Source organism: Diadema antillarum, unplaced genomic scaffold (genome assembly GCF_040938485.1).
Source record: "Diadema antillarum isolate AM-2024a unplaced genomic scaffold, OU_Dant_1.0 seq00001602_RagTag, whole genome shotgun sequence".
Lineage (NCBI taxonomy): Eukaryota > Metazoa > Echinodermata > Echinoidea > Diadematoida > Diadematidae > Diadema > Diadema antillarum.
The window spans coordinates 466,123-489,594 of record NW_027272316.1 but is presented as its reverse complement, the minus strand read 5'-3'; the positions used below and the strand labels follow the sequence as shown (position 1 = coordinate 489,594).

General features: G+C 39.8%; 1 protein-coding gene across 5 annotated transcripts in view; it reads right to left on the bottom strand.

The window, feature by feature from the left end:
* LOC139711016 (uncharacterized) overlaps nucleotides 1-23,472 on the bottom strand; it is a 239,463-nt gene that overhangs the window by 26,329 nt on the left and 189,662 nt on the right. For all 5 annotated transcript variants that reach the window (XM_071622933.1, XM_071622938.1, XM_071622937.1 and 2 more), the window contains 4 exons: nucleotides 21,368-21,469; nucleotides 9,444-9,554; nucleotides 6,217-6,422; nucleotides 3,202-3,310 (listed from right to left, as the gene is read on the bottom strand). In XM_071622933.1, the coding sequence (XP_071479034.1) occupies nucleotides 3,202-3,310; nucleotides 6,217-6,422; nucleotides 9,444-9,554; nucleotides 21,368-21,469 (528 nt within the window). The remainder of the gene's footprint in view (nucleotides 1-3,201; nucleotides 3,311-6,216; nucleotides 6,423-9,443; nucleotides 9,555-21,367; nucleotides 21,470-23,472) is intronic.

Sequence of the window (23,472 nt, the reverse complement as noted above, 5' to 3'; positions counted from 1 at the left end):
AGTTTTGTTATTTCGAATGTCTCCGTCAGTGAAATTTCAGAATAAAACGACGGCCCCAAAACGGTTACAGTTTTCTTTCACTCTGAAGGTTCGTTACTGCGAAAGAATAACAATAAAATACTTTAGATTCTTAATTCTGAACGATCGTTAATCGGAAAACGATAAAGAAGAAATGAAAACGGTTACAGTTTCTTACCCTGAGGGTTCGTTACTCCGAAAGAATAATGGCAAAATGATACTCTACATTCTTAATTCTGAATGATCGTTAATAGAAAAATTATAAAGGAGAAAATATTCGTTTATATCCAAACAAAATCAGTTTTGTTATTTCGAATGTTCTGCCAGTATAATTTCGGAATACAACAACGGCCCCAAATCGGTGTTTTCTTATTCTGAAGGTTTGTTATTCTGAAACAATAACGATGATAGATGATAGATTCCTTTCTGAAGGTTCATTGATCGGAAAATAATAAAGAAAAAATGCTAGTTAATCTTCGAACGAAATCAGTTTTATTTTGAACATTCATCTGTAGTACCGACCTTTGGTGGTGTTGTTATTTTCGATTACAAACCTTCGAAGTACTCAGTAATGACTCGTTTCATTTTATGATTAAACAAACCTTCGGAATAATGACCATCATTACATTTTTGTATGATATCTCTTTGATGTCACGGCCAAACTACCGCAGTATACCCAGAAAGGAAAGTGCAACGATGTCCCGAAAGTTCTCGATCGCTTCTCGCGCATCTGCATGCAGTAGGCCTACCACGTGGTCGAGCAGACGGCGAGAAAGCAACACGGCGCGCGTTGTTGAGATGCAGAGGCGGCTAATTATTGCAACAGTGAAACAGGAAAGGCCTAAAAGAAATCGGAACCTCCACCAACGGCACCTACTTCTCTTTCATTTATTATTTAGGAACTGCCGCTAACAAAAGGTATGGAGTTTCTGCATTGTTTCTGTGAGAATATGCCCCTCACGACGTTCATTACATCTCCGTGAAAATGTCGCATTTAGTGGCATTTTAGCGGCGATTTATCTGTGTTGTATTGAGCATTAGCGAAGGCGCGGGAGGGGGAACCCCCCTCCCATACCCACCCCCAGAACAGCGTGTATAAATGCCGACAAGCGTGAAGAAATTCCTGGCGAGAACCCTGTACTCTGTATAGTTTTGATATAATGTCCACTATACCCTGTATATTCTATCATATAATGTCCACCATGTGGAATATGAATAAATCTCATTTCATTTCATTTATGCATAAAATCAGTTGGGGGCTCTAAATCACTTATTAATGCTCTAATTAAGCTAATTTCTTTTTAAAAATGTTTCTTGTATCATTCTCCTGAGACATAGGATAAAAAAAAAAAATCTGTATCGAAATTAATTTCTTACGTATTTGATTGTTTTTTGAATTTCTTATGTATTTCTTTGTTTTTCGACCTTTTGTTTTTGTTTGGCCAAAATTTGTCACAGACATTTTTCGAAACTTTATTATGCTAAAATAAATTAATTTCGTCCATTCTAAGTCAAGATATGAATTTTTATGTGAATTAATTAAAAAAACACAATTTGCATTGGATTTGTACACAAAATCACGTTTTGGAGCAATTTTGGGGTTGACAAATTTTTTTCGAACGGGCGTCGCGTCAAAACGGTATGCGCAGGAGCAACAATTTTGGTCTCAAAAGTTGCGCGATACTTGAAAGAAAAAAGTCATGAAACATCACGGCGGGAGCTTATCGCGCTGCGAAGATATTGCGCGAAACGTCGAGGGGGGGGGCGGATTCCGCCCCCCCAGCCTGATTAGGGTTAAAATTACATGCTTTTTCATATTTCATAAGAGGTTTCTCATTATCTCACTTGGGAATGTTAAAAACATGAATCCCCATCTCAACCAGTACTGTACACTCCTTTTAATATCTGAATTATGAACTTTCGGAATAACGAATCTTCCGAAGAGCAAAGCTTCAAATGAACAAACCTTCGGAATCCCGGGAATGGCGAAACTTTGGAATAAGGAGCCTTCGGAGTAACGAACTTTTGTAAGAACGAACCTTTGGCATAGCGAATTGTAACTGAATCCTTAACCGTAAGTAGGCCGGGCTATTTAGGCAGTTGATAGAGCCAGGGGGGGCTCCCAGGCCCCCCCCCCCTCCAGATCTCGGCCGTCGACAGCGCGATCGCGACGAAAATTGGAACACACATTGCCTATGATGTAATCTAAAGTACCATGAAGTTAATTTTTCAAAAAATTATCATTTATGCTAAATTATGCTAATTTATGCGTAATGATGCATGAAATCAGACTATTTGGTATAAATCACAAAATAAAGCTCAAAAGAGGCACATTTGTAGTGTAAATATTCTTTTTAGTGTCCTTAGCAAATGTAATAAAAAAAGATTGTGATATCAGAAAAAATTCTGAAGTATTTCATTGTTTTTTGAATTTCTCATGTATTTCTCTGTTTTTTCGACTTTATGTTTTCCATTGTTTTTTTCGATGAAATTTGTCCGGGACAACGCTCAGAACAAGAAAATATGTTATTCATTGATTTTAATCAATAAAACCCCCAAATAATCATGCTTTTATGAAATTTGCCTTGTAAGCACAGTTTGCATTGAAATTATACACGAATTCACGTTTTTGAGCAATTTTGGGTGTGACATGCATGTACATATTTATGCATAACTTCGGAACCGCGAGCCCGGGCATCGCAAATTTGGTGTCAAAAGATGCGGGAGACTGGAAAGAAAAAAGTCATGAAACGTCGCAGTGATACCTTTTTGCGATTGCGATACATCGCGCGGAACGTTGAGGGGGGGCCTCGGAGGCCCCCCCCCCCCCCGGCCTAGTTAGGGTTAACCGTTATTTTTTATACATGTGTGACAATGCAAACAAGTTTTATATGCTCTCTTTTAAATGTAATATTCAATGAAATCAAAAAGGTAACATCCAATTTCACATAGATTTCCAGTGTATGATGAGTATTCAACAAACAGTATATGATAATTGCGTGGTTTCCTTGTTTTTCGTTACGTGTATATTGTATTTGTTCGGTTATAACGAAATTTCGTTATAACGAAAGAAAACTGCCGGTCCTGAGCATTTCGTTTTAACGGGAGTGCACTGTAACAACTATAGGGAATATAACGGTATGTACTGTACAGTTCATATATTCTGAATGTGGGCACACTGACCTCATCCCCTGCCCTCTTCTTTAGGGATCGTGTGGAGAGCTTGGTGGCTCGAGTGGAGCGCCCCTTTCGTTGGCTCTTCTTCTGTAGTGGGGTTGCATCAATTTCCACCCTACAGAATTTATAGATGAGACAACATACAAATTGCATACATAAGGTAGGACTACCCCAGTCCATAGCTTTAAAATAGTGACATGAATAATTCATTAATTTTATGTTTGTAATCATTTTCCTGAGTGGTGTATTAAAGTAAATGCTGACAATGCAGTAGAATTTGGAATCAAGCTAATCAAGCTTGAACTCATAATGAACAATTTGAAAAATAACATGCCCTAACTATTCTGCCTTTTCCTTATACAGTAAAAGGAACACATGTATAATGAGGTCCATGGCACTGCTCATATTACCTCGTAATAACTGTACGCACTAAAAACAATGAAAAACATCAGCATGGAGTCACATACCAACCAATCAAATCTATAGTATTAACAGTCTTTGTATTGTTATTACATAAGTATAAGGATCATTATTATTGAGAAAGAATAAACAGGAATCATGTGTAAATTGATACGAAAGAGAAGAAAAAAAGAAGGGGTTGAAAATGTGTTCTCCCTATTTCTTCTGAAAATCTCTCCGCAACTTTTGTGCATGCATTCTTGAAAAGTACATGGCAGCTTCAAAAGTTACACCATACATAAAATTGATTATGGACAGAAAGACATACTGACGGACAGATGGACAGCCCGAAATCATAATGGGTCTGGTGATACTTCGTGCTGGAGGCATAAAAACAAGAGAGAGGAAAAATCCTCTGCGGTTTCTGCAAGGTGATTAATGACACAACTTAAGGTTCTACCTTGCTTAAGAGGATATGGGTGATTTTAATATCTGTGATGGTTAATATCTTTAATATAGGTTTTCCTGGTCAATTTCATACTTTTGTCATTCAAGTTCCTATTCCGAGCATTCAATTTCACGCATTCCACGCTCGCAGCACTGAATCAGCAATCAAATTCAAAATCCGGTCATTCGAATTCACCATCGGAGCATTCAAATTCACTGTCGAAGCATTCAAATTCACCTTCGGAGCATTCAAATTCACTATCGAAGCATTCAAATTCACTGTCGGAGCATTCATATATAAGAGAGGAGCACGCATTTCAGTAATGAGCATTCAAATTCATGTCAAGCTGGCGACGAAATCTCGTCGGTCATTCAAATTCGTGAATAGGCAACCATGTTCCAAATAGCTGCATTCAATTTAAAAGAAGGCCGGAATTTAGTTACTTTAGGGATTTATCGGGATTTATGATGAATATTATTTATTTTGCAGTAGAAGTCCACCTGTTCATTGACAATATGAACTCGGGCTTCACAAAAAGGAATATACAAGCACATGTCCCTCTGATAGGACGTAAAATGGAGGTCCCATGTGTGACAGAGTCACAACTCCTGCACGCAAAAGATCCCACTTCATTTATTCATGGCAAAGAGCAGAGTGTTTAACCCAGTAAAGTGATCCCACTTGATATCTAACTGGACCCTATAGAAGACCAGCAATGGCAGCCATCTTCTTAGACGGAAAATGAAACAAACAAACAAATAAACAAACAAACAAACATTAGGTACTGTATATGCCTACAGACGAGCATGGTTGACACCTTCAGAAAAAAAAAAAAGCAATTTCGACTAGGCCTACATTGAAACTGATAACATGAACATCGTATACGTCTAATTTGTTTATTGCTATCTTATTGGTTTACTTTTGCGGGAATATGTGAGGTCATTGTGTGTCAGTTTGTCTTTAAATTGATGTATTACCATTATGTGGTTAGTGTTTGGGCGTTGTCAGCATGCATGCAGTATCATAAAGAAATATGATTAGACTGTCGTTGTGTTGTTTGGATGCACTGCTGATTGGACCTTACAATTTAGAATTTTTTAGACGAAAAACAAAGAATACATGAACCGAGAGCAATGTAGGACCTTTAAACATTAATAATTACACTATACGCAACCCTTCATTGGTTGTGTATCCTTGCTTCTTTCTTAAAAAAAGTCTACTCCATTTCCCTCGTTAAATTGATCGCACGAAGTAGGAACTCGATCGCCTGAAAATGAAATTGAACGCTCCAAACAAGCCCATCGCGACTATCACATGACTATCGCATGAATTTGAATGCACGAGTAAGAAATGCAACGCTCGAATTTAGAAATTGAACGCCCAATCGTGAATTTGAATTCACAAAAATGAAATAGAACGCCCATAAATGAAATTGATCGCTCGAATTCTGAATTTGAATGCCCGAATATTTCCGCGTGCGCTGTGTGAATTTGAATGCACGTTAAATGAATTTGAATGACCTAAGTGTGAAATTGACCGGGAAAACCTATAGTATCACCAGATAGCCATCTACAATCACTTCAAAATCACAGTTTGTGTTGGTGAGGTTGACGCAATCATCAATTTTAACATGTGTTGGTGGTCTCCGGGATATGCCTGGAAGCAGTGTACTGTACAGTACAATCCCCTATGAATATCCAGAGTCCTAGAGAAGTCAACTTGGATTTGAGAATATGTATCTTAGTTTCATAGATGTAGATCATGTTACAAGCCTGTATTACACACAAACTGTTACACATCAATGCTCATAGCACAAATTACAGAGATGTGCAGAGACCCAATAACCTCTTGAAATCAGTCAGTTATTTCTGCCGAGAGTAAGTTTGCTTACTAACTAATTCAATGGCCTGTAAACCATATGAAAAATAAGAAAAAAAATCAATAAATCTAAATCATCTTACAAGTTGACCATGATATGCTACGAGTACAAAGTTTGTATGTATTTACAATGATGTTGCTGCATGCATTGTGCATAAAAAACAATACCATATGTGATCATTTCAATTTTTTCTGTCAATTTATACTGAAGAACTCAGTGGAAACACAATCTCTTGCTGCCAGTTATTTTGAATGGCAAGAATGGTAAGAGCAAGAACCATTGGAGCCAGACATACCTGGACAACCTGCCAGGTTTGTAGCCCTTTTGGTCCTCCTGCTCAATGACCACCACCTCATCCTCATCATCGATATTGCTCATTGTTGATACAGTGGAGGCAAGAGATGTAGTTGATGGAAGCTGTGCTGATGCTGATTTAGCTATTGTATCATTATAGCTCTCCCCTGATGAAGACATGGCTGAGGAAGAGGACCGGGTCCTGGCCTAGGATAGAAATAAAATGAACGACACACAAGTTTATTATCAATATGTTTCCCCTTGGCTGTAAGTTCAACGAATGGTTGGTCAACGCTCAAGCACAATGATAAACAACTTCCTGCAATGAAAGCAATGGTTGGTTGCAATATTCAATGCTTTATTTACTTTCATACATTTCTGAATCATGACTTTCAAAAGCCTGATATGTTAAGTCTACAATAACATTGCTTGCAGAAAGTTATTCTTATGGCAATCCACCCCAGGTTTAACCTTAACGAAGCCGGGGCCGAGGCCCCCCCTCGACGTTCCGCGTGATATATCGCAATCGCGAAAAGCTATCGCCGTGATATTTCATGACTTTTTTCTTTCAAATCTCCTGCATCTTTTGACACCAAATTTGCGATGCCCGGGAGAGCAGTTCCGAAATTGCACATAAATATGTACATGCATGTCAGACCAAAATTTGCTCAAAAACTTTAATTTGTGTACAATTTCAATGCAAACTGTGCTTTCAGGCAAATATCAGAAAAGCATAATTATTTTGGGGTTTTATTGATAAATTTATAACATTTCCTCATTAGGTTTGTCACAAATGCATTGAGTGTTCACTTTCCTTGAACCAGATTTATTTGGATAAATGTCTAAGAGTGGAGGTATTTAATGGGGATTTGAGGATTTGCACCCAACTTTTGAATCTTTTATAAGTTTAAAGAAGAAGTAAAATTTAGCACTTTCACTTGTCCTTTGACCTTTTGGGAAGAAACTTTAAAGAGAATCTGTATTGGGTATTACATGCATACACTAAGTTTCAAGAAAAAATCCTGCAGGCATTGCATAGATAAGAAAGAAATAATGACATTTTGATGAGGTGACCTTGACCTTTGACCCATGACCTTTGACCCATGAACCCTAAATTCCCTACATGATCACTGCCAGTCAGTACATGCATATATATAAAAGTTCCATGAAGATACCTTGAAATATTTGAGATATGGAGAAAAAAGTGAAATTTTAACATTTTCACTTGACATTTGACCCTTGACCTTTGACCTCATGACCCAAAGCTCTCTCTCCTGGGAATCTTTATTTGGTAGTTCATGCATACACCAAGTTTCAAGAAAATACCTCTAGACATTGCATAGATAAAGGGGTAATAGTGAAATTTTGAGCATTTGACCTTGACCTTTTGACCTTTGACCTTGAGCATGTGCGCCCAAAAGTTGATAGGCACAACTTCGCCTGCTCATACATATACATGCCAAGTTTCATTAGGATACCTCTGACTGTTTTTTAGATACGCTGTCCACAAAATTTATTACGGACGGACGGACAACCCAAAAACATAATGCCTCCGGCGACACTTCGTGGCGGAGGCATAAAAAACAATAAATATTTTAGAAATTTTTCCAATGGCACAATTTTTTTCTCTTACATTTGCTGAGGACACTAAAAAAATATTTACACAAAATATATGCCTGTTTTGAGGTTTATTTAGTGATTTATACCAAATTGTCTGATTTTATGCATGTTTATGCATAAATTCGCATAATTTAGCATAAATGATAATTTTTTGAAAAATTAATTTCACGGTACTTTAGATTACGTCATAGGCAACGAGTGTGCCAATTTTCGTTGCGATCGCGCGGTCGACAGCTGAGATCTGGAGGGGGGCCTGGGAGCCCCCCTGGCTCTTTCATCTACTAGTACCTAAATAGCCCGGCCTAGTTAGGGTTAAGACAACCCTGAGAATAGAAAACCAAGCAAGCAGAACAGTAGAAATTTTATTATAATCAAACACAAACCAAGCAAGTAGAAAAGTAGAAATCTCATTATAATCAAACACACATCATGGAAGTTACAAAATTCTAAAATTTCACATATTATCATAAAAGCCAATATTTTTTACAATATCCCACATCACAACTCATCTAATTTGCATGTGATTGTAAGGGATAACTGTTTAAAGTAAATATGTGAGAATCTAAAATACTGGAATTCTCAAGTCTACGACACTTTTGCCACTCTGTTTATTTGATTTTACTATATCTATCAAAGTCAACATGACTATAACATTCACTTTGTAAGGTGTGAAAAAAAGGCTTGACAGGAGTGTGAGCATGAGAAAGACCCCTGAGGTGTGAGACTTGATGTGTATGAAGATGGTGCGTATTATACAAAAACTCACAAATAAGAACTTCCTGTGAAGTAATGGAGATAATTCAAAACAGTGACATGTACATAAGGGATGCAAATTTAAGCCATTTTCACTGAAAATGAAATTAGTTACTTAAGCAAAGAGGTAAAATTAGCAGCTTTTCAAAAATATTAATGATCTTATGCCTTTACGGTGTATATACCATGCTGTACTGTACTAATTGTTACATGGTGTACTAGACTGTCCCTCAAATGAAGTTGTCAACACAGTGACAACAGGTAAGTTCTGGTTAAAACGTCTCATTAAAAGTGAAACCTCACAATGGGTTTCAATAGTGTGCACAGTTACAAGGCAATATTAGAAATCAACTCGTGGGAAATATGGTGAATGCCTTTTGAGTTCTCACTCAACGCTTACAATTTTCTAATCTGACCGCTTCTCTGCTGTCACACTTTAAATTTGTATCTTAGTTTGACAAAAATTTGACAATATATGAGTTGTGGGTTCAACACATTTATTGGGACAGACTTGGTGGGTAGCCAAAAAGGAGAATATGACCTCTCAATCAGATCAAGTCACTCAATTGCTGTACCCTCGAGTCTAAGATGACAGCATACATTGTATACTGTAAAAGTGGGCATTTTTGTGCATTTTGTGCAACCAGAAGCTAGCGTGAATATAAAAGCACACAAATATTTTTGCATGACATATGTCCCAGAAGTTAATGTCCTGATTCCGCGGAATTAAAAACACAAGAAATTCATCTTACATGGCCAAGCGCGAAAAATTACTTGCATGAAAATATCTACTTTTACAGTACATGGAAGGACACATGACAGCTGGCTTATTCAGACATTGTGTCCATCTTTTACCATGTCTCTCAGCATTCTGTCCCGCTCACTCAAAGTCTCCTCTAGTTTCTCAATCTGCTTTTGTTGGGCCTCAGTCATGACTTTCATCTCCTCTATTGCAGTCTCCTGTTTCTACGGATATACAAAGATGTGAACAAAAGAAAACATAACCTCACAAAACAACTTGCACATACTGTATACAAGCAAAGCGGAATAAGCAAGCTTCTAGTAAATTTTAAGGTCATGATTTCATTCTCAATAGCAATGAATGCAGAAGATCCAATTGGTACCTAAACTACAGCATTTGAAAAATATACTGTAAAACATCTGTGTATACAAATACCTTATGAAGAGGTAAAAGAAACTTATCAGTGGTTACCAAGCTTGATGTATGTACCAGTAAACCCAACCCTAAAAAGTCAATGGAATGCTTGTATTGTGTAAATAAATGCAAAAGATATAAATCTCAAATTTCATAAGTCATCAGCAAAATCAACTGACGTGTATCATATTTCATTCATACTGGCACTGTTTATCACTATTTTGTTGGTTGTGTGGAAGAGTTTATAGGCAGCTATTGTGAATGAAAATGTGGCAGAAATGACTGGCCTACACACTCTGGTATACTTCCGAGTTCTACTTTCCAGCGATGAAAGTAGAAAAGGAAAGGGGGAAAATTAAGGAAATATGCATGCAGGGTGTGGCATTCGCAGTCAGCATACTTATGCTTAGTGAGCAAATACACACAAGATTTTTGGGGAAATTTTCATTATTGAGATCATCTATCTTTTTTCTTTGTTGACTAACGAAGTTGAGGTGCGTCAGCTTGAACATGAGTGAACAGAATACACAGAACTTTACAGTAACAATAAACAAATAAACAAATACAAATCTACATAAAGTCAGAGTGTACACAGTGAAAATTCAGATGTGGTGCACTTATAGAATCTAACATTGATATTTGTTCTCAGTGTCCAAAGATGACCACAGCTTTGATAATACTGAGGAGGATCGAGAGATGGAGTCACAACAGTCTTATTCGCTTTGATCCAATGCCTGTAGCAGCCACTCAATAATATTTTAACTATGTGTCAACTCGATCTGCCCTACAGATAGGAAGACAATGGATTCGCGTCTCATTGCATAATGACCAGCCCCTCTCTACGGAAGATATGTTTTTATGATGGTATTGGTAATTACTTTTTGCTTTCCCTACATATAAATGATGGGCGGTAGACAATGATGAAGACATGGGGGTGCTTAAATAGAAATTGCTCAGATATTGCTGAAATAAATATCAATATTACCTGTCTGAACGTGCCTGGACACTAATCTGACATATATCAGTTAATAAAGAACTATTTGAAGATGACACTATATCAGTTTCATTTGTCGGAAATAATCGGGAAAGTGATAAAACTGGCTTTCCATGAGGGTCAAATTTCAAACACTTTCACAACATACAGCTCAAATTTACACTTTTTGCATGTATTTTTGGATGGGATTAACTTTTGTTTTATATGCTGTATTGTTAGGTGAAATTTAATTTCATTTGATATACAATCGAGCAGCGTATACCTGATATCATGTTCATGTTAAAAATGAATATTCAGATTGTTCAGGAAGATGATAGCTTTAAGGCCATGTTACACCTTTCCAGGCAAGCCTTGCATATGACTTGCGAAGAACAATTTTTGCTACCTGGAGGTCCCCGCCGATGGCCCGCACATGACAGTACCTAGCATGTATCTCGCCTGTAGTTGCCTGGAGTTAGGCACTTATTTCCTATTTCCTCGCAGCCAAGTTTAGGCCCTGTCACACCTTTCCGAGCAAGCTACACAAGCTTGTCGCATGTGGAGATTTTCCTGCATGCATGCAGGACAATTTCTGCGGGCAGACAAGGATTTGGGTGAGTTTCGCATGCATCTTACCTGCTGGACGTGTGCTACTTACATTCTACAAGTGTACTAGCGTGCATTCCGTGTGATTTGCATGTCAGGGGCATGAGTGGCTTGTGAGGGCTGACTACTCAGTGAAGGAATCTCTCCGAAGGACGATTTATTTGGCAGAGGTCCCACAGAATGTAGTGGGGTAGATATGTGAAAAAGATGCTCACATCTGGCAGAAAGTAAGAAATTTTGCATATAGGGTTATATTGGGGCGCTCATTCAAAAAATTGATATCTGATCACTGGGTCAGCTGCCATTTTAAATTCAAATATAGCCGACATTACAAAACATTTAAAAATCCCTATCTTCAGTTCTGAAAAACAAAGGCCATTGAAATTTGATACATAAAAGCATTATGATATGATGACTTCAATAACTTCTTTGATATGTCTGACAAGCTGCACGGCAGCAAGTTTGAGTTTTCCTCGTATCCAGGCACTTACCCCCTGGGCAACTACCCTCCGGATAACTACCACAAGGATAATTACCCCCCCAGGGCTATTCCCCCCTAGGGCAACTACCACCTGGACAACTACCCTCCTAGGGCAATTACCCCCTAGGGCAACCCCCCCCCCCCCCCCCCCCCGGACAACTACCCTTTTGGGGCAATCACCCCTTACGGCAAATCCCCCTAGGACAACTACCCATCGGATAACTACCCCCCGGATAACTACCACCCGGAAAACTACCACCCAGATAATTACCCCCCGGAAAATTACCCCCTAGATAACTACCCCCCGGATAACTACCACCCAGAGAACCACCGCCCCGGATAACTACCATCCCGATAACTACCCCCCGGATAACTACCACCCGGAAAACTACCACCCGTAAAAATACCCCAAGGATAACTACCCCCCGGATAACTACCAGCCGGATAACTACCACCCGGAAAACTACCCCCGGACGTACACCTACCCCCGGATAAGTACCACTGGCCGGAATGCTCCCCCCCCCCCCCCCCGAAAAAAAAATCCCCTGGATAACTATAGGGCCTATACCCCCTGCTTAAATACCTCACAGTGAAAGATGTTAGCAGCTGTAGCCATGTTCTCGATATTTTTTGTGCATTTCGTGCGATACAAGACATTCATGTACTAGTATATCATTATTGTATACATCTGTAATGAAGCCTACTTTTATGTAAGCCTATAACACATCTACATTGTGTGTAGGTCCTATACGTACGTACACGTGTGTGTCACGCACTGAAAAATGAAGATTATTGAGTTGCTGCAGAGAAGAATTATGTCAGGATTGGTTATTGCCATGGTTATTGGTTATTAGTTATTTGTTATTGGTTACCCCAGGGTTCTGTTGGAGCAGGGATCTCGCCAGCGTATATCACCCTTGTCGGCGCCGACAAGCATGCAGTTTGAAAAAACAATTGCCGACAAGGGTAAAACTTGCCGACAAGGGTAACACCACGCGTGAACTTGCCGACAAGGGTAACACCACGCGTGAACTTGCTTGACGAGCTAAGTTCGGACCAATTTCTCGCTTTTTTTACTCTTTATTATCTGGCTAGAAAAGAAGCTAGATGTTGAAAGTAACAGCAGTTTACAAGCGCAAAAAGTTATCCACGCAGTCACCGCACCGATCACAACAACACGGCTCAACATAGCGACGTACATGTACTAGCAGCACATACACACCACATCACACACTTGCTCACTCACATGCGCTCTGATTCGGGATCCACACACACATGCACCAGGGAGGTTGACCTCCCTGGTTGCATGCACCCAGCCAGCTGGCCACAGACAGCCGCCTGTGTGTACGACGGTATTGTGACAGGGAGAGAGAGAGGACGGAAAGAGAGGGTCGGAGGCCGAGGGAGGCTGAGGAAGGCTGACACGTGCTCGCTTGTTGTCACGCTTGTTGTTGGGTTACGCAAAAACAAACGATATGAAATGCATGCCCCCCTCCGCGAAAGGTTGTATTTCTTTTTTTTTTTGCTGCTTTGGTTTGTTTGTTCGTTTATCTGCCTGTCTGTCTCTCTATTCGCAAAATAAGTGAACATTTGGGAACAGATTAGGATGAAATTTTCAGGAACAGTTAGTTGGTAAAATGGCGCAAGGAACAGATGATTAAATTTTGATAGTGAGCAGGATTTATAATACCACCGGAATTCACCGTCGTATATTTGAAAGGATTCGTATCAATTCTTTAGGAAGCTGGCCATCGGCAATGACGTAAAATATTAGATGCGTTCAAAGCATTGCCGCAGAGAGAAAAATAACTCCATCTTTCGTTTTAAAAAAAAGAGAAAAAAGAACGTGCGATGGAGTAAGCTAATGCAAATTGTTATTATTTTTTTTTTGGTAGTTTCAGCGGGTTATTTTTTTTCTTTTTATCTAAAAAGCCACGTGTTCCATTTGAGCCTTTTCACTTTCCATGGATTTGTAAACATCATTCGTGAATATTCCATTTTCCTTCTCCGGGCCGACATTATCATTCTGTCATGATGGTCTTTCAACTCAAGTTCAACGTACGTAATGCTCTACATGCTTCTGGCTTGGTTTGTTAACAGGTGCGTTAGGGGGCCTTCATGGGCAGAAAATAAATGGATAACCATTCATCAATGTTCCCAGTTAGTTTACATGCTATTTACACGCTGTTTACGACCACTGAAGCAAGGTGGCAGTACGCGCGGCATTCCTTTACCTGACACCTGGCTTTCGTGGAAATGTCATGGAAATTTCCACAAGCCATGATATCAAGTTTCCCCACTGCCTGTGGTCGTGTTTTTTTTTTTAATTCTTCATTACGAACATCAATTTGTTCAACTTGAAAAGTGTAGATAATTTGCTTCGAGCACGTGTTTCTTTCTTTGTTCTTGTTTTTTTTTTTTTCATTGCAGCGTCGGTAATATTTTGTTTTGTTCATCGTCCGTGCATGGCAGGGGTTCATGGGAGCAGAACGATAGGAATGACTGGGGAGAAAATAAACTGAAAGAAGGAAGCGTCTTTTGAGCAAGCTGTCTTTGTTTTTCTCTACACCAGTATCAGTGTGGTGTCTGTGTTTATTCATTTTTTTTTATCATGCTCTTGCTTCAAGGAGCTACGCTTTTCCCGCGTAAAATTAATAATGGATATACCGCACACAGAGGCCCACGTTTTGACGTGAAGAACCATACATTCTTTATCTATTTATAATACTTTTTTCAATTTAAAATAAAGAATGTTTGGTTGTTCAAGTAATGTAAAAAAAATATTATTTTGACATTTCATGCGCTTAACTGCCGAGCATTTTCTTTTTTTTTTCTTTTACGGGAGAGAGCGAAATGTTCTTCTCTTTAGCAATGACGGCCTATACATAGGCATATATCATATCACTGTGACGCAGTTTTGATTTTCGTGAGCACGTGAATTCTTCTCCTTCCAGATCAGTTCTTGATTTAGTGAAAGTTAACAATGTTTTTCACATTCACAAAAGCAGTTTGGTTAGCCTGTGTTCAGTTCGCTGCCAATGAAATTTCTAATTAAAGCGATGCCCCAAACGGGTTTACTCTGAGGGTTTGTTCCGAAGTAATAATAGAATAATACTACATTCCTTATTATTCTGAAGGTTCGTTAATCGGACAATAATAAAGAAACAATGTCCGTTAATTTCCAAACAAAATCAGTTTTGTTATTTCGAACGTTCTGCCAGTAAAATTTCGGAATGAAACAGTAACAGTTTTCTTACTCTGAGGGTTCGTTACTCCAACAGAAAAAAAAATAGTAATGAAATAGTACTAGATTGTATATTCTGAAGGTTCGTTAACCTAAAGATAATAAAGAAAAAAAATGTCCGTAAATTTCAAAATGAAATCAGTTGTCTTTTCGAACGTTCTGCCAGTGAAATTTTGGAATAAAATGACGGCACAAAACAGCTTGTTTTCGTATTCTAAGGGTCTGTTAATCCGACAGAAATAGCAATGATAAAACAATGCATCGTTTATAGATTCTTTATTCTGAAGGTTCGTTAACCGAAAATTAGATAAAGAACTAGAAATGTCGCTATGGCGACTGATGCCTCCGCCATAATGCATGATTCTCCCAATAGGCATATACATGTAGTACAATGTCTTCACAATGTGTGACCCATGACAGTTTCACTTATTTAAACTGGCAAAATATTGATACATGTGGTATGACAGGTTTGTCAGAAATGACTAAAATGTTCTCTTTCCTTGAACTGGGTTTGCTATAATTGTCGAAGAGTGAAGGGCACACATATTTGCGGATTTGAGAATTTTTACTTGAATTCTGATGGACCCTTTTATAAGTTTATGCATTGAGTAATTTCCAAGGTATGAAGAAAGAGTGTAATTACAGTACAAAATAGATTTTTTTTTTTTTTTTTTTGGGGGGGGGCATTGAAACCTGGCCTTTGACCCTTAACCTTTGACCTTTGACATTCTGGCTGGAAATTTCCTGGAGAATCTCCATTAGGTAATGCATGTATTTGAAAACTAATAATGCAAGCATTTCATATACTAGTGTATGAGGGAAATAGTAAAATATTGAGTTGACCTTGACCTTTGACCCCATGACTATTGACCTATGACCCCTAAATTCCCTAGATAATCTCTGCCAGTCAGTACATGCGTATGTATCAAGTTCCATGAAGATAAAGTTGTACATTGAACCATTTGTGAGAAAAGTGATACTACAACATTTTCACCTAACCTTTGACCTTTTGACCTTTGACCTTATGACATGAAACTCTCTCTGGAGAATCTTTATGCAGAAGTACATATCTACACCAAGTTTCAAGAAAATACCTTCGGGCATTGCATAGATATTGGGGGAATAGCAACATTTTTAGCATTTGACCTTGACCTTTTGACCTTTGACCTCTTGCCAATGTCACTAAAATCTACTTAACTAATTGTCCCATCATACATCATCTTTGGACCAAGTTTGGTGAAAGCTGTTTCATCCAGTTTTGAGTTATCACGTAAACAGATAAATTTCAGGATTTGACCTTGATCTTTGACCTTTGACCTCAGTCCGATTTCACTAAAAAACTAATCAAGTAATTGTCCCATCATACATCATCCTCCGACAAAGTTTGGTGAAATTTGCCCAATCCAGTCTTGAGTTATCACGTAAACGGATACAATTTCATGATTTGACCTTGACCTTTGACCTTTGACCTTTGGCGGATTTCACCCAAAATCTAATCAACTAATTGCCCCACCATACTTCATACTTGGACCAAGTTTGGTAGAATTCAAGTCAATATTACTCAAGTTATCGCGTAAACGAAAGCGTACGGACGTACGTACGGACGTACGTACGGACGTACGTACGGACGGACGGACAACCCGAAAACATAATGCCTCCGGCACCACTTCGTGGCGGAGGCATAAAAATGTCTGTAAATTTCAAAACGAAATCAGTGCATCATTTCGAATGTTTTGCCAGTGAAATTTCGGAATAAAACGACTGCCCAAAAACAGTTGCAGTTTTCTTACTCTGAGCGCAAGCAAAAGGTTGTGCATATGGATTTAAGCAATTGCTTGAGCTAGACCTTTTGTTAGACGAGCTTGTGCTTTTGCTTGAAGCAATTGCTTACAAGCAATTGCTTGTTTTATGCATTCGGCCCATTGTTCTGTGTTAGCTATAATCTATAGTGGTTAATGCAAAATGATGCAGCAGGGCAATACTGAAATGAATGCTACGGTATAAACAGAAAATAGCATCGAAATTCTCCTAGACACATCTGGAGGCGGTGATAAGTGGAGGTTGTGGAGGTTGTGGAGGTGTCGTGGCTGAGTGGATAAGAGCGCTCGTCTGTGAACGACATGAGCGTGGTATGGTTCGTGGGTTCGAGCCCATGCCAAGCCCGACACGTTTGCCCTTCAGCAAGGCACTTTATCCACATTGCTGCTCTCCACCCAGGAGTATAAATGGGTACCCGGTAGGATGAGAAAGCTTATGTTGGTTGATGAGCATGTGCGCGCCTGTAAAAATGGCTGCGACTGGCTGGAATGCTCCCCAGGGAGTGGAGAATGAGCACTGTTAGTGCTGGTTGGAAATAATGTATCCAGTGACCGGGGTAATAATAGTCTGTAAAGCGCATTGAAACCCTGAAGTGTGTGAAATGCGCTATATAAAAACCAGCTATTATTATTATTATTATTATAAGAATTGTCCAAATAGATACAGTAATGTATTCATTAATTTATGAAATAAATGTAATATATGTGGGCCTATAACTAGACATAATCATGGGATATTGCGGCTACTCCATGACCTTTCATCCCAGGCAGAACTGCCTCTGAGTAGCTGTCTTGGGCCGTGGGTTCAGGGTGCCCGATGGGGAATTGTCCTGGAGGGTAAGTAGTCTGATATCCGCAGGTAGTTGTAGGCTATCAAGATTGGTGGGAGAGTCCTAGAGGGAGTAATCACCCGGTTGATGTTTATCTGGTGGGTAATTGCCTTGGGAAAATTGTCCTGGTGTTATTTATCCGGGGAAGGGGGGATGTTGTCGGGGGAGAGGGGGAATAGTTGCCCTATGGGGAATAGCCCTGGAGGTAAGTTGTTCGGGGCTAGCCCTGGGATTGCCCTGGAGGGTAATTGCGCGGGGAAAGTTGAAGATTGCAATGGTAATTCCCCAGGGTAGTAGTTGTTATACCAGGGGTACTAATGCGGGTAGTAGTTATCCCGATTTTAGTACAACCTTCGTCATTTGTCAGTGTTAGACAATGTGTTGTCACGGAAACAGTATTTTAAGACAAAGATATCTTACCAGTGTTTTGCTCACTCCATTGGTCAGGTTTCTGCATTGAGATTTTGGTAAGGATAATCATTTCTAAATGAGCTTAAAGGGATCGTTTAGTTTTGGTTAAGACCTAATATCAGGTTTCTAACATTTTTTGGTGAGATAATGAGAAACCTCTTATGAAATATGAAAGAGCATGTAACTCCATGAGGAATTCAATGTTTATTTGATGAAAATTGGTTTTGAAATGGCTGAGATATCCAAAGCAGAGCGATTCTATTAAGTGTGGGACCCACACTTTATCACGATCGCTTTGTTTTACCTTGTTTTTGGATGTTTCAGTCATTCCAAACCTAATTTTCATCAAGTAAACTTTGAATTCCTCTTAAAATGGTATGCTCTGTACTATTTCATAAGTGTTTCCTTGGTATCTTGCAAAAAGTTAAGAGCCCAATTTTCATCTCCACCAATACTGTACCATCCCTTTAACATATCTTTGATCATCATTGGGCGATGTGCTGCCGTTGGGTGGTACTATAATGACTCGTTTGTTTTTTCTGAAAGAACATAAATCCAATTACCAGTTTTGCTGGATGAGCTAACACCATCAGGTCAGGGTGGGGCATCGGTAATATTCAGTGATTGTTTAAGTTGTATTTGTATTTGCATTCACTGCTGTTCTTAAAAATTGAATTGAATTAAATAGATTCTTTTATTGTCCACAATGCGAATGTGGAAATGCGCCTTCCACCAGCGATTTTGTTGTGATAATGTATTATTTGATAGTGCTATCTGGGGGTAGTCATCTGCAGGATAGTTATCCAGGGGGTAGTTATCCGGGGAGTAGTTATCCGGGGGGTAATCATCCGGGGGGTAGTCATCCGGGGGGTAGTTATCCAGGGGGTAGTTATCCGGGGGGGGGGGGGGGGGGGGGGATAATCATCCAGGGGGTAGTTATCCGGGGGGTAGTTATCCAGGAGGTAGATATCGGGTATCGGGGGGGGGGGGGGGGGGTAGTTATCCTAGGGGTAGTTATCCAGGGGTAGTCATCCTGGAGGTGGTTATCCGTGGGGTAGTTGTCCTAAGGGGGAATCGCCCAGAGGGGTGATTGCCCCAGGAGGGTAGTTGTCCAGGGGGTAGTTATCCAGGGGGTAGCTGTCCGGGGGGTAGTTATCCAGGGGGTAGTTATCCAGGGGGTAGTTATCCGGGGGGTAGTTATCCAGGAGGTAGATATCCGGGGGGTAGTTATCTGGGGGGTAGTTATCCTAGGGGTAGTTATCCAGGGGTAGTCATCCTGGGGGTGGTTATCCGTGGGGTAGTTGTCCTAAGGGGGAATCGCCCAGAGGGGTGATTGCCCCAGGAGGGTAGTTGTCCGGGGGGTAGTTGTCCTAGGGGGTAATTGCCCTGGAGGGTAATTGCCCTAGGGGGGTAGTTGTCCGGCGGGTAGTTGCCCTAGGGGGGAATTGTCCTGGGGGGTAATTATCCCTGTGGTAGTTATCCGGAGGGTGGTTTTCAAGGGGGTAGTGTTCCTAGACCCAATTTTCCTACATACCGTAGTTGCCATGTTGGAGTGTCGAGTTTGTAAATTAGGCTACCTGATTGAGTGCGTGCTGCTGTATTTACAATGTGACGTCAGTGAAAGGTGTATTATGCTTTATTTTTTTTGCACTTTTTGGCATGCCCGTGAATGTTAGTCGTAATGTTTGTCTTGGCAGCTATATTGGAATTCAAAATAGCGGGAATTGCGTTTGTCAGACACATCACATTATTCCATTTTTTAACTCAGCATGTTAAAATACCTGTTTCCACCTAATTTTAGCGTCACTTAGAACTCGAGATAGGGATTTTGAACATTTCGTTGAGGCGGCCATATTGGAATTCAAAATAGTGGCCATTTGATGTTTGTCAGACACTTCAAATTAATCTGTCATGAAAGTTAACATGTCAAAACGCTCTTGTGTACCAAATTTTGGTGCCACAGGTCATTTAGAACTGAAGACAGGGATCTTTAAATATGTATCGTGAGGGCAGCCATATTGGAATTCAAAATGGCGGCCGAAGTCGTGGTCACATCTCTTGGATCCGGCAATGTTTTAAATCAGCGCCCCAAAATACCCCTATAACAATATGCAAAATTTCATACTTTCCGCCAGATGTGAGCATCTCGACCAATTTTTGCTACATATCTGCCCCCACTAATGTTATTATCTTGGCCGCAGCCAACTCTCAACCTACCAGTAGAAAGGCAGTAATTGACCCTTAGCATGCACGCAATTTGCTCATATAGCTCGCTCCATGCCTGCAGAAGTGGCCTGCTACACGGATGTTGGCAGTATCAACACCATTCCTTTCCAGTTAAACACCTGTATTTTGCTCGTAGCATGCCCACAGATTAAACATGCTTCCGGCGCCTATAGCTACAGATTCACGGGCAACCTACAGTGTACGTACTTCAAGCGGGTTAACTGCCTATGTTTTGCACTAGCTACGGGCCTTCTACTGGTGTTTGGTGTGGACCTCTGCTGGCAATGCCCATGACTTCACCCGTAACAAGTTTTGAGCATGCTCAAAACTTGGCTGCGAGTAAATCGGACTTGCGTGTACACCTCCTGTCAACTACAGGCGACAACGTGCTAGGTACTGTCAGGTGCGGGCCATCTGCAGGGATCTCCGAGTAGCAAAAATTGTCCCCTGCAAGTCACAAGCAAGGCTTGCCCAGAAAAGTGTGATAGGCCCTTGAGCATGCTCAAATCCTGTTCCGGGTGAGTCATGGGGATTGCCCGTAGAGGTCCACGCCGAACATCAGTATGAGGTCCTTGGCCGCAGCATCTCGTAGGCAACTAATATGCAATTTACATGCAGTTCTAATGCAGGTACTTCGCAGTGCCCGTATATCGCCTGTTTCTAGAAAGTAAGTAGAATGTAAGTAGCACGGGTCCAGCAGGTAAGACGCACGCGAAACTCACCCAAATCCTTCTCCGCCCGCAGAAAATTATCCTGCGTGCTGGAAAATCCCTACACGCGACAAGCCCGCGTAGCTTGCCCAGAAAGGTGTGACAGGGCCTTAGAGCATCAAACATCAAAGGCACAAATGCACAAATGGAATTCTTTTGTCCATCCATAGAAAATAATTGACGGCTTATTGAATAATCATAACCAGTTGGAACTCCATCTCTTCAACCTTGATAATCCTGAATTTGTTGCTCATCAACTGCACCCCTGAGCTTGCAGAGGAAAAATTAAAATCAGAATTAATGTTCTAGGGCAAATGATTCATACCTCTAACTGTTGTTTAGCCTCAGTCTCTGCTAGCTTGTTCTCAAGTATGGTGGCCCGCATCTCCTGTTGTGTTTCCTCATGTGACTTGATTTCAGCACAGAACTGGGAATGTGCCAAAATTTGGTTAGGATAAACAAAGGTTTTGAGCATTTCATACTTATTTGAGTACTTATTTGAGTACACTCTGTTGTGTGGCAAATAAAATCATACATGTATACCTATGACAGTAGACTAGACTTCTTGCCAGAGTTTGTTTTGTCAAGCAAAAGCATTAGAGGACCAACTGTAGTATACAAAAATATGTATCTCCTGTATCCTAGTTATACAGCACAGCATCCCTGCTTTCCATATTTTTCCAGGCATCCTCATGCTGACACTTAATATTCTCTGCATTATACTTTTGTAGAAACAGTTTCTGAACATCGCTGCTCCTAGGTCTATTCTAGGATTACTGGTACAAAAACCAAAAATACAGTGAAACCCCGATATAACGAGTTCGGTTATAATGAGGAACCGCTTATAACGAGGTGATCGCGTCGGTCCCGTTTTCCTCTGCGTGTAAACCTATGGCAGAACGAATCGGTTATAACGAGTTTGGTTATAACGAGATTCCGGTTATAACGAGGACAATTCGGTGCATCATGATGAAGAAAAACATAAGCAATTTGATCGGATATAACGAGGTTCCATTTCTTGACTTGCCGCTTTCAAACACGCGACAAACGAAACATTGAAATCGGAATTCATGCTATATCCATGTCTCTTTCCCGTTTAGCAGAGTACCGCTCCTTCCATGTTTTCCTCTAACCCACGCGTTAAGACACATGCAGGAATACCTTCCGATGTTCCAACTAAGTTATTGAATATTATCATTTTATTTTCCTTTTTCGCGAGATACGCGTGCGTGATAGAAGGTCGATCAGACCACACCGCAACAAGAGAGAGGGGAAAAAATGCATTCAAAAACTTTTCATGTAGCAACACTCGTGACCAAAAATGGACATATGGAATATGGACAGTAGCGTAAAAATGATTGAATAACGCATGTTAATCTACTTTAGTCGGCGTTCAGAAAAAGAAACTAACACATTCAACGGTTGAATAAATCTGGGTTTGTTCATTATCATTTAACAAATGATAATGTAAATATGAATGTGTATAAGTAAAGCCGAAATAGTTAATGCAATCAATGTGATCCCGCCAGATGACAGTAGAGTAAAAATGATTGAATAATGCATTTTAATCTACTTGAGTCGGCGTTCAGAAACCTTTTGAATAAATTTGGGTTCGTTCATTATCATTCGATACATTTCACGACAGAAATTTTTCTTTCTTTCAGAATGCGCTACGAGGTACAGATTTGCGTAAAAAGGATCACAACCTTCCAAATTTCTTGTCGCATATTTTTCCAGAACGGATGCAGAAAACGCGTAGAGATTTTCGGAAGAAAATAAAGAACGCATTTTTAATCCCTTCGGGCGCAACGATCATACATTCAATAAGATTACAGCCGAAATGATTCATGAAATCATCGCATTCCCGCTGGAAACCAAAAGCGTAAAATACCTCGAAAGTTACGGTAAACAAAGCATGTATGTTACTCTATTTGCACTAGCTGGTGTTTAAAAAACCCCTGAACAAACACATTTTATACAATTTGTTTTTGTTCATTAATCATTCTATGCTGTTTTTCACAAACGAAAAAATATACTTTCAGAATGGTTCAATACAAGAGGAAGAGATAGCTGTAGAAACAATCACGAATATAATACATGTATAGGCCTACTTGTCAAGAATATAATATTATGAATTAAGAATTAAGGCATTTTCAACCCCTACTTTTTTCCGTCTTTTTTGCATCAATTCACAAACAATTTCCCTTAATTCTCTCAATAATAATGATCCATAATTGTGTAAAAACAACGCAAAGGATGTTCTTAAGTTTGATTGATTGGTATATGACGTATTGCTTATGTTTTTCTTTGTTTTCGATGCGTATGGTTATAACGAGGTACCGGTTATAACGAGGTAATATCGCCGGTCCCACGGACCTCGTTATAACGGGGTTTCACTGTATGACCCCAAAATATCAATGTCTGTTTGCT